Source organism: Lactuca serriola, chromosome 9 (assembly GCF_051521515.1).
Source record: "Lactuca serriola cultivar US96UC23 chromosome 9, Lser_US96UC23_V15, whole genome shotgun sequence".
In the NCBI taxonomy this organism is placed as follows: Eukaryota; Viridiplantae; Streptophyta; class Magnoliopsida; order Asterales; family Asteraceae; genus Lactuca; species Lactuca serriola.
This window is the reverse complement of record NC_136416.1, coordinates 55,645,315-55,657,144: the sequence shown is the minus strand read 5'-3', so window position 1 is coordinate 55,657,144 and position 11,830 is coordinate 55,645,315. Positions and strand designations below refer to the sequence as shown.

Genomic DNA, 11,830 nt, shown 5'->3' with positions numbered 1-11,830 from the left:
GATAGATACATCATATATCACTAAAAATATATAGAGTACCGACTACGTAATTTACATAAATGGTCCTAAGGCCATACATATATATGGAGGAAATATTACAAGAGAAATATCAAAGAAAATATATGAACCAATTTGACATAACTAATGAAAATTAGATTTGCAAAATATTTTAGGAACTTGCCTAATGTATTTATGAGAAACTAAATTTTTTTTTAACGACAAACTAACTAATCTACTCCTAAATAACCACTTATGTCTCAACTAAATATCCTCCATTTTTTTCCTATAAATCCTTATATCCAATTAAATACTGACATATGTAATATTTAATGTTCATTTAATAAAATTTAATGATATTTTAATATATCAATATGACATATATCATCATTTAATTTGGTAAGATGATTTGTAGTAATAAAAGTAAAGGATATTTAATTTCTTGTATTTATGTTGTCGCCTCAAATCCAACTATAAATGTTTGTGGAAATAATATAGTTAATGTCGTAGCCCAAAATTACAAAGAATCCTCATTTGCGTCGACCAGAATAAATTTTGTTAATATGTTATTTGAAGTTTATCTTGAAAAATATAGAACTCTATATGTTTATAATATAAGCTTATTTGACGCTTAGCATGACAAATATAGAGCCACTTTGTGAGTACACAACCTTATGGGGAAGGATAAAGAAGCATTAACTATTTGTACATCGTCAAATATTTCACTACAAATTTATAATAACCTCATAAAAAAGCTTGTAAATAGGCACAAACAAATACCACATTCGTGAATTAGGAAATGTGCATTTGATCAAATTTTATACAGTTTATGACTATTGAATAATGCAAATATTTATATATTTTGGCACGATAAAAAGAAGCTTAAAAACAATTTATGATTTTGGATGTAATGGATCGTGATCTACTACCTGTCCAAGCTTGTATGTTAGCTTCATAATCCATTTTTTGGCTATTGTAACAAGAATTACAATACAATTGATGGAGGTGTGCATTTTATTTAGAAGATTACTTAAATGGGGTGAAACAGATACACCACGTTGTATCATTTGAGCGTGAAATTGAGAAGTTCGAAGATGAGATATTAAAGAAAGATGAAGACAATATCCCGAAGAATGCCAATGACAAAAGTTTTCCAAAATGAAGACAAATTTTAATATCCATGACCAAGACTATGCTAATATTCATCATCTAAGACAGAGATGATGACAATATTCATGATGAAGATGATGTCTAACACAAACGAAGATGATGACAATATATTTGCAAATAATGTATTCTTATAGAAATTTAAGTTTCATTTTTTTTTAATATGTATGTGATCGGAGTAGAGAGATTGTTAAAACTTTTTACGGGATAATGACTTAAAAAGTAATATATTTTTCGATTTGTACATATTTAGTCACTGAATTTTTTTTTCGTCCACATTTACCTCCTTAAACTTGTTAAATTGTACACATTTAGTCATTATGACCGGCTACTCCAGGTTATCCGGTAAAAATAACTTAATAGGGTAATATATTTATCACTTTGTACACATTTAGTCCTTAATATTTTTGTACATATTTAATCCTTAATATTTTTTTATTGTAAAATAAGTCATTTTTGTTTTTTTATTCATTCAATACTTATAAATGATTTCTTTAGGTTTTTCTCGCGACATCTTATGTAGGATAGCCATATGGTGGTGGGATAGTTTCAGTTGGTCCTGCTATATGTTATAGACCAAGATACCTGGTGCGGGACAGCTATAAGCTGTAGGTACGAAGACTCGAGAAGAGCGATTGGATTAAGGCATCATGCCAACAAACCCTCGGTATTCCAGTCCGATGACTGATTGGACCTGTTGCATGTTGGCATTCCAGTCCGATGACTGTTTGGGCCAAGGTATAACAATCTAATGAGTGTGGGTATGTTATGCATGATAATATGTTTGTTGTGTTGGGTATTCTGGGGGAAACTCACTAAACTTTGTGTTTACCCAGTTGTTTATGTTTTCAGGTTCTATCGTTGGTCGTGGGAAGGCAAATACATCAATGTACACACTGATCAACATTATTGAGGATTACGCATTTCTTATATTACTCTAATTTTCGATAAATGTATTTTGGAATAAACGTTTTTTCTTAATAATGGATTTATAATTTGGGAGTTTTGCCTTATTTAAAAATGAAATTTTTTGGTTGTGAAAATGAGACATTACACATAAACATCAACAGCCCCACACACTTCATCAATGATTGTCCCACATAAGATGTCGTGAGAAAAACCTAAAGAAAACATTCATAAGTACTGAATGTGTACAAAAACAAAAATGACTTATTTTGAAACAAAAAATATTAAGGACTAAATGTGTACAAAAATATTAAGGACTAAATGTATACAAAATAAAAAAATATATTACTCTATTAAATCATTTTTCCCGGCTAACCTGAAGTAGTTGTTCATAATGACTGAATGTGTATAGTTCAACAAGTTGAATGGGTAAATATGGACGAAAAAAAAGCTCAGTGATCAAATGTGTATAAATCGAAAAATATATTACCCTTTTAAGTCATTATCCCACTTTTTTATTTTTAGTAGTTTTAGAAAAACAAAGGGTTATTATCACTGTAGCCCAACAATGTTTAGTATATTGGTTTAAATGGTCCCTCGTGATTTTATTTTTTTTTGGCTTTAAAGGTACGGACTTGTGTTTTACCTGTTAATTTGGTACCTTTACCCATTTTCGAAAGTTACAATGCCTTGTCAATTGCCAACTAGGCAGGTGAGTCAACAATGACTCAGTGGTGACTTGACTCATCGTTGCCACGTAAGCCAAAACCTAATTGCCACGAAGATAGAACTAATCCATTAGTTTACATCAGGACGTGAGGGCTTACGAACAGTAACAATGGAGCTTCTTCTTCGTCGCTAACGCGATCTACTTCTCCTATGTTGTAATTCCAAAACCAAAATCTTGGAAAGTGTAGGTGAGATTTCATGATGTGGTGGTGGGTGTAAACAGAGAGAAGGGGGTGGCAGTGGTGACTGGATTTTCCCGTGTGATGGTGGTATGAAAGATGATGAAGTTGGTGGTGTGTGTTTGTGTGGGTTACCAGGTGTGTTTGTATGTTTGTGTGAGTTCTGATAGCAGCAAAACCACCACTGATTCACAACCTCCAAAAATCACAACACCACTACCTCTTATTTGGGTACACATAAATCGATGGGTTTTTGGTGATCATCTTCAACTTCACGAGATATGGGTTTTGACGATGATTACGACGGAGATGCAGATAAAACAGATTTAGACGATAAAAAGATTAGAGATGTTAATCAGGTGTACCTTGGTCATCTTCACTGCCTTCACCGACATCCGGTTCCTCTGGAAGAAAATAGGAGTTTAGGATTTTAGAAACCGATTTCAAGAAAACAATTTGATTTTCAAATTGATTTCAAGCAAAAATCTTAGAAAAACGATTTCAGAAACTGATTTCAAGCAAACATTTTGATTTAGAAAATCGATTTCATATGCCGATTTCAAACAAACATGTTGATTCTAGAAATCGATTTTAAGAAACATTTCGACTTAAAAAATCGATTTTAGATACTGATTTCAAGCAAACATTTCGATTTTATAAACGAGTTCAGTCCTAACAGATAAAATTACTCATTACGATGGTTGATAAACCCTTGAAGACGAAGATAGCAATGATTAGCGAAGGAAAGGGGCGACGAAATCGATCGGAGTTTGATTTCATCAAGGTAACATCAGTTTCTTCATCTTCACCGGTCTTCATCTTCATTAGTTTCTCTCTCTAGATCTATTTAACAACTATTAAACAGGGATGAACTTGGTTTTAACCAAAAGATCGATATGAGTTTTTGTTTGAACAAAAAACAATGATGGGATTTCCTAACCCTGAAAAAATAAGGAATGCATCCTATCCACACTAAGCCTTCAATCGATCTTGACCATACAAGACTCTATGCTTGGTGTTCGACTCTACCAGAGTCAACATATCACCGGAGCCGAAGAAGACAGCGGCAGAGCCGAAGAAGACGGCATCGGAGCCAAGAGCAGGTGAAGACGAAAGACGGTAAGGGATTTGATCGAATTTGGGTTCTAAAGAAAGCATTACATTAGGTGTTACACGTGGCAATTGAGTTGGCATCTAAACTTGTTGATTAGGATGGGTGTCACCGGGTGATCCCTTCAAATTTTCCAAAATGACCTTTTAAAACCTAAAAATACAAGTTCATGTCCTTAAAATGCAAAAAAAATAGTCACGAATGACCATTTAAACCATAATATACTAAAGTTTGTTGGACAATAACCCAAAAACAAAAGATCCGGTTAAGGGAGTGGAGTCTTGCTCAGGACCGGTTAAGCAAGGACTTGTTGTGGTTAGAGGCTTTTGGGACCGGGCTCGGCTAAGTCTCCATATTAAATAACCTTTAGTGTACCTCGATCCAAGGCTCAAGCCTAACTACAATCACTTAGCAAAAGATAGTAAAAAATTAATCCAATCACCAAAATAGCCATAAATTTTGATGGATCTCAGAACATCTGAGAAATGATAGAACATCTGAGAAATGATGATGTAGCAACAATAATGATGTTTCTGAAAAAAAAAATTGTAGATGTCCTCACAGAAAAACCAGGTTTTATCTGAGAAAAAAAAATGAAGCTTTTTTGTGTTATAACTATTAAAAAACAATTTCGACGACAGAAGAAAGGTTGATATTAATTATAGTTTGGTGCTATATGGTTGTATCAAGTCAAATATTGAAGCTTGTCCTCTTAAGTCAAAGAAACCAACACCATAGTCTCAAAAAAACGAGGACTTGACGAAGAATTCAAATTTCTCAAAGTTAACCCAACACCCAACAAAAATATGATATCTACCATTGTCACTAACAGCAAAACCCTATTCTAACCACTAACTAACTACACAAGATTGAAACATTTCACAAAACAAGAAAACGTTAGTCAGATCATGTCAGTTGTTTAACTATCTCTTCATTACCCTATTTTGATAAGATGTTGAATCACCTCATTGCTCCAAACACTCATGAGCCTTTTTTTATTCGTCTCAGTCGTTTCACAATCTCTTCATTGAGAAGTCTCATAACCCTATTTTGATTTGAATCATCCTTAGTCAAAACACTCATGAACACGTTTAATTCCTCTAAATTTGCTTTCTTGAACAAACCCGAAACAATGGTATCATCTCCTGAGTTACTTTGATCTTCAATATTTACAGATGAATTCCCAGATATATCATCATGGGATTGAGTGTGAAAAGGCCTTGATTCCCAGTATTCTTTACACATCCGATGCCTATCCTTTGACTGGATCCCCTGTTAAACAACATTATAACAAATCATCAATTCAATGTTTTCTCAAAATCTTGTGTTTGTGAACATTAAAGGGTACTTCTGACATTTGATTAGTAGTGAAAGACAATTATAATACCCGAAACTGAACATTCAAGATTACCTGTAAGATGAAAGGGGAGGAGAAACCGAACATTTCCATGCCATCAAGACTTCCGGAAGGTTGTAAAGGTGGAAGCTTTAATCTTCCCAACTTATGAAGCTTCAAGATTTCTTGATTAATTCTCTCCCTCACCATATCCCAACATTTCACAGCTGATAAATGGATAAACACTTCACTTACACAATTCTCCAAAGAAACCTTTAAAGAAACAATCTTTATATCAGTTTCCATTAAGGGTTTGAGTGAAAAAAGCAAGATTTATTTATTAATAAAAAACGATTCTTGATACCATAAATATAGGTCTATCCCATCCTGCATCCAAGATTTCTGAAATGTAGTAGCATGTATTTGTTGGATCAAGAATATTTATATGCTTAACCCTACTCCGGAATCCTGCACATGATTAAACATTTAATATTCCATTTTTATTGCAGGATATAATAATCTTTTTAAAGTGAAAAAACTTACCTTTAGGATAAATGGCACAATTATCACACCATAACTTTCCCGATTGCACAATTCCAAATTCAAGAAGCTCAACATTGCAATTTAACCTTCTAACAACCTTAGCAATACAAGGACCTTTACGTCTATTGCATCTCTCAAGATTGTTTTGAGAGGAAACTGTTTCTTGGTGGGACCCACGAGTGATGTCACCCACACTTTGTAGTGTATCACTTTTGCAAGATTCGTCTTTTTTGATGGAATTTTCACCCTCATCATCACTAAGAATAATAACATCATCACTATTTTTCACAACCAAAGGCTCTTTGGATGGTGACTTTATCATACCCAAATCTTTAGGGACATGGTTTGTTAATATGAGTCCAAGATCAAGTTTTGCCCATCTATAAATTGCACTTAATTTGCCTTCTAAAGCTTCAACAAGAATCCCTAAATCACTCATGTCATAACGGAAAAGGAAAAACTTTGAGTTCAATGAACACCCACAAAATTCTTTTGCATGATTCAAGCAAGAATACTTGTTAGGTGAACAATGGTGACACCCTGCAGCTGAAAGATGCAAATCAAAATAACAAACACTGCATTCTCTCTCATTTGTGGCATCAAAAGTGGCTTCCATTTTTAACGCTTTTTGACCAGTTTTGCAAAGATAATCTCTCATCACACGTTCCATTTCCAAACGTTCCTACACACAACAAAAATCTTGTAAGACAAAAACTCTATAACATAATATAGATAACAAACATATGACAAAAAAGATTGTACCTTGAGTGCTTTCAATAGGATCCCATCTTTCCCACAAACATCTTTCCATTTTAGGTTATCAGGTGTATTATTTCGAAGCAAATTCATTTCCCATTGAGCTTTTACAGCATCTCTTGCAGCTCCAAGCAAGAGTTTATCATGAGAAATTGACGTTTTTCTCCCCTGTTCACGATAAAGTTCAATTGCATTATGCCCATGAAGCAACCAATCAAAAGGAGCCACATTCACAGCCTCAGCACAATTAAAACCACAGTTGAATCCCGAATGATATGATCGAGGAAAAGTCAACACAAATTCTCCAGGATTTTGAATGCATCGATACACAGGCACCCCCTCAGATTTTAGTATTGATGGAGAAAGTTGAGTCACCTGAAATAATTCTTGAACTTTTAAAATTCTGAAAAGTTTTCTTTAAAAAATGTAGATTCATTCAATCCTATGACTTACAAGTTTATGAAGCAAATCTGGTTGTTGTGCAAAAAGATCGGGTAAATGCTTTCTCATAGCTTCCTCTAATTTAATGGCATCTTGTCCTGGAACACCATACCATATTTTTGGATCCCCCCAATGCATGTAATTTATTGAATATAAATGATGATCTTCAACATGCTGAAATATGATGAAAATATGAAATGAAAGTAAAGATGCTAATATGCTATTATAAGTTAGAATAAACTAATGAAAGTTTGTTGCTATATGTTTTAACTCACCCAACAAAAAGATGAGAAGCACATTCCTATATACAACCATGGAACCAAAACACCCGATATATCACTAGTTTCATATGAGAGCACTGAACCTGGAAGCTTTGGGAAGTTATTCAAGTTCCAACCGGATTTTAAATACTTTTCATCCACACCTTCAACTTGTGAGGGCATATTGGGAAAACCACTACCAAATGTTCCCGTTTCTAAATCAGCTCCATAAAGCACCTACATTGAAAAATATATATATATATATATATATATATATATATATATATATATATATATATATATATATATATATATATATATATATATATATATATATATATATATTTACAACTTACAAGTAACATAGACCTCCGATAGGAGGGTGTGGAGGCTTAAAATCAGGGTAGCAGAGTAGTTTAGGTCCTAGTGTCTTTTCTTCTTTTACTTTTTGTACAATATTGACCTTTTACTTTTGTCACCTTTTTACTTTCAGCTTTATTGCTTGTATCTGCTATTTCTTTTCTGTTATTGCTTTTCGTACAATATTAACTTTTTACTTTTGTCCCCTTTTTACTTTCGGCTTTATTGCTAGTATTTGCTATTTCTTTTCTTTTATTACTTTTCGTACAATATTAAGTTTTTACTTTTCTCCCCTTTTTACTTTCAGCTTTATGGCTAGTATCTGCTACTTTTTTCTTTTATTACTTTTCATAAGATATTAACTTTTTACTTTTGTCCCCTTTTTACTTTCAGCTTTATTGCTAGTATCTGCTATCTCTCTCACCTCATTCTTATGGGATTTGGGTATTGATGATGATAAAAGTGAATGAATAGTAAAAATTACAAATTACCTCGACATCTTCGGTAGGCTTCTCTACCACACGCCAATATTCACCCTCAATGTTTTCAATAGAGGGTTCACATGATCTTTTAGTATGGGATTCATCCACATTTTTTCTAAAATATTGTGTTTTGAAATCATCCGCATATTTCTTGAATCCATCAAGAGTGAAACTTGGACCAGGTTCGAACCCAAAATCATAAGCCATTGGACTCAAAGAACCACGTGTCTCATGATCTTGATCAACCCCAACTTTCGTGCTTCTTCGCCTTCTTTTCTTTTTGTGATGATTTGGTTTGAAAGATTTTTTCAAGGAATCCCGATTTTGAAGTTTGTCAACCCTTTGAATACGAGTGGAAAACATGGAAGTTTCCCACACGGTTTTTTCCTTGAGAGGGCATGGAGGTTTCCATGATGAAGGTGGTACTATTCGACATATGCCATATACTTCTGCTTTATCACGGATGCTTGCAATGTATTCTAAAGTATTCTCAAACTCCTGAAAACAAAATGAAATCCCTTTACTTCATTAAGTCATGTATGGGTAAAGCAATTGAAGGTGTTTTTTCTTTTCTTTTCTAGACCGAATAAACTATCTGAATGAGACTAAATGACCATTGTACCCTTACATTTTTAAGTTCTAACAAACAATTTTCACAATACTTATCAATTTTAACATGAGAGAAGTCGGGAGGATAAAAAGCAAAAAAGGGTACATGGTGTCTTAACTCTTAATACATTAAGCCAGGTTTTTATGGCTTAACCCATTAAGTCATTCTTTCTAGATTAAGTGAAAAGAAACATCCATGTATAGTTGTCCAGATTAAGTGCTTAACCCATTAAGCTCATTAAGTCAATAAGAAACAACCACTTAATATGGTAAGCTATATATGTTGTTTCCTTTTGACTTACTACACAAAGAACATCTCCATTAAATCCTAACCTTTTCATTCGGATAAAAAACAGGAGCCTCTGAAAGATTAGGCACCCGAGCTTCTTCCGGATGCCATTTTGCAGTGACCTAAACACAAAAAGTTTCAAACTTTAGCACATGAATAAACAAAAAGATTTACAATCTACAATAAAAGATCAAACCTTTTGGCAATTGCTACCCTTTTCACACCCACGTGTAACCCCACGAGATCTTGAAGTTTGATCCTGCATCATCAATAATGTGTCAAATATATGGACAGATGGAAAAATGGAAAAAGAAACATAAGAATTAAGTTTACGGGATTACAATGTGAATGTGATTGAATGTCTTGGAATTAGACTCGTCTCCTGAAGAGCAATCAAAATTAGCATAGTTTATCCCTGGTTTACGCCTAAGAGACCTTTTTACTTTTTTATCCTCATGGTGCACGATTTCTTGTTCTTTTTTTGCTGTTTGTAATGCAGAACCAATTGTGGATGCGGGGGTATTATCGTCTATTCTAAAAGGTGTAAAAGACTCGAAACCAGGTGGAATTGATGGAATGTTGAGGCTCTCTTCTTTGAGGGGATGCCTAATGAGTTGTGTCCCCATCCCAATAGGCTTTGTTAGAACATGTATTCAAGATTTTCTGGTAATCAGATAAGGGATTCAATATTAAATGTGAAATCTGTATATTCTTGAATTTTCTTTAAGAAATACAACACAAAATGTCAAATCTTGATTTTTTTTTTTGAATTCCTGAATTCTTTTGAGAAATACATCATTAAATGTCAATTCTTGATACTCCCGAGTTCCTTTAAGAAATATTTCAACACAAAATGTGAAATCTTGATATTCGTGAATTGGTTTAAGAAATACATGACAGAATGTGAGATCTTGATATTCTTGAATTCCTTTTTAGGAAATACAAGACAAAATGTCAAATCTTGAGACTATTGAATTCTTTGGAACAACACTTTAATTTGGTAATGCTTTATGGTGAATCTTTTGTTATCAAGTTAAATTTATGTTTTCTTTGTGAGGTCTGATAATGCAATTATTCATATATTGATGGATTTAGACTGTAAATATTGATCATCATAGGATATAAGCATCTTCAATTCAAGAACGTTCAATTTGCAAAATAGAAAGTTCAAAGAACTTACATATCCTTTGCCCCAAAATGCAGCTCACACCCTGATGTTGAATATGGCTACAAAAATCAATCAACCCTAAAAATCAAAGAAACAATAAACCAGTAAATTTGACATGCAAAACCGCTAATCAAACTGAGATTAAAATCAAAATCAAAACAAAAATAAACAGCCTAGCCTAACCCGACCCGACCCAGATTCCTAACAGAACCAAACAAGCATCAAACACTCAAATCTAGGTTACAAAACCATAATTGGTTAATAATGGCAAAAAGGCGACTTATAATCTTGAAACTTGTCAGATCCCCAAAATTGGTATGAAACAGAAACCAAAAATTACATCATTGTAGGGGACAAGAAAACACTAGATTGAAAAACAAATTGCAAGAGCATCTTAATATCCATGATGAAAACATAAAAATAGCATAATACCTTAAACCTAATTAACACGCAACACAACACATGTATACTTTGGATAAAGAGGAATAAGCATGTGGTTAAATTGTTTAAAAAAGAAGATTTATATTTATACCTGTTTGTGAATTTATTTTGAATCCCCAACCAATTTTCTTGGATGGATATGAAGAAAATCAAAGTGGGAAAGGGGAAATTGAAGTGGGTTTGGTCAAGATTTTAGTTTTTGGGGGAAAAAGTTAATGCTTTTACAGGTAGACTGTCCAACCAAGACATATTAACACAAAGTTTACCAGGGAAGCATGAATTAGATAAAGATCTTGATTCTTGATTTACATATTTTTGTGTTTGTTTATCAAAGATAACTATGGGAGTTGCTCATTGTTTCAAGGGAGTAATGGAGTTTGACGATAAATTGGGGAGAAATTGGAAAAGTGGCCCAATTAGACGTGTGATTGAAAGGGTTTAGGGTTGCGTGAAGGGAATTCAGACTTTATTCCGACTATTTCTTCTCTTGAGTTTGGAAGAATATTAATTTAATCAACAATATTATTGTCTAGTTGGATTTGATGAACGGTCAAGATGGAGACATTCTTGCATATCTTCTTTCAATATCTAAAATATCGCGTTACATACAATACAATGGGCTCCCATTTGCCGGTTTCATTGATTAATGATACGAAGAGGAAAGTAAAAGATAAGGCATTGTAGGTTGCAGTTGCCCTATCTTTGAGTACATCAATGACCAAAAAAAAAAAAAGAGAAAAAAAAAAAAGAAAAAAGAATAGGTAATCACATAAATGACACACAAAATGTCATTATACTCAAATTTATCAGCTTCCGAATCATTTGTCAAAGTGATGATGATGTCCTAAATTTGACATTTCGAACACAATGTTTCTGATTTCGGATTTTAGATAACATTTTGTTTAAACATTCATTTTGGATTGTAGGCCTATGTGTACATTTCCCATGAGTGACCGCCAAGGTGGACTATTTATTCAGAAGAATAATAATGATGCACTCTGGTTCAAGTGGCGCAAACTCCCAAACTTACGTATGTAAACAAAGAAATCAACCATT

General features: G+C 33.3%; 1 protein-coding gene across 2 annotated transcripts; it reads right to left on the bottom strand.

The window, feature by feature from the left end:
- Positions 1-4,829: 4,829 nt before the first annotated feature.
- Positions 4,830-11,262, bottom strand: LOC145072177 (putative lysine-specific demethylase JMJ16). 2 transcript variants are annotated; one of them, XM_079018561.1, is made up of 13 exons: positions 10,866-11,262; positions 10,346-10,411; positions 9,507-9,828; positions 9,362-9,424; positions 9,210-9,287; positions 8,277-8,765; positions 7,441-7,662; positions 7,178-7,339; positions 6,731-7,099; positions 5,969-6,650; positions 5,790-5,893; positions 5,501-5,698; positions 4,830-5,361 (listed from the first exon to the last, which is right to left on the bottom strand). In XM_079018561.1, the coding sequence occupies exons 3-13, from the start codon at positions 9,789-9,791 to the stop codon at positions 5,071-5,073; spliced, it is 2,943 nt and encodes a 980-aa protein (XP_078874687.1). In that variant the 5' UTR covers positions 9,792-9,828; positions 10,346-10,411; positions 10,866-11,262; the 3' UTR covers positions 4,830-5,070. The 2 variants fall into 2 exon arrangements, with proteins under 2 accessions (XP_078874687.1, XP_078874688.1); XM_079018562.1 differs by having other exon boundaries at positions 9,507-9,771.
- Positions 11,263-11,830: the final 568 nt, after the last annotated feature.

Excerpts from the sequence above, each read along its gene's own strand:
- LOC145072177 (XM_079018561.1), bottom strand. The coding sequence starts at position 9,791 with ATGGGGACACAACTCATTAGGCATCCCCTCAAAGAAGAGAGCCTCAAC. Across the intron at positions 9,288-9,361 it reads AGGGTAGCAATTGCCAAAAG|GTCACTGCAAAATGGCATCC; the intron begins GTTTGATCTTTT and ends TTTTGTGTTTAG. Across the intron at positions 5,362-5,500 it reads CCTCCCCTTTCATCTTACAG|GGGATCCAGTCAAAGGATAG; the intron begins GTAATCTTGAAT and ends GTTGTTTAACAG.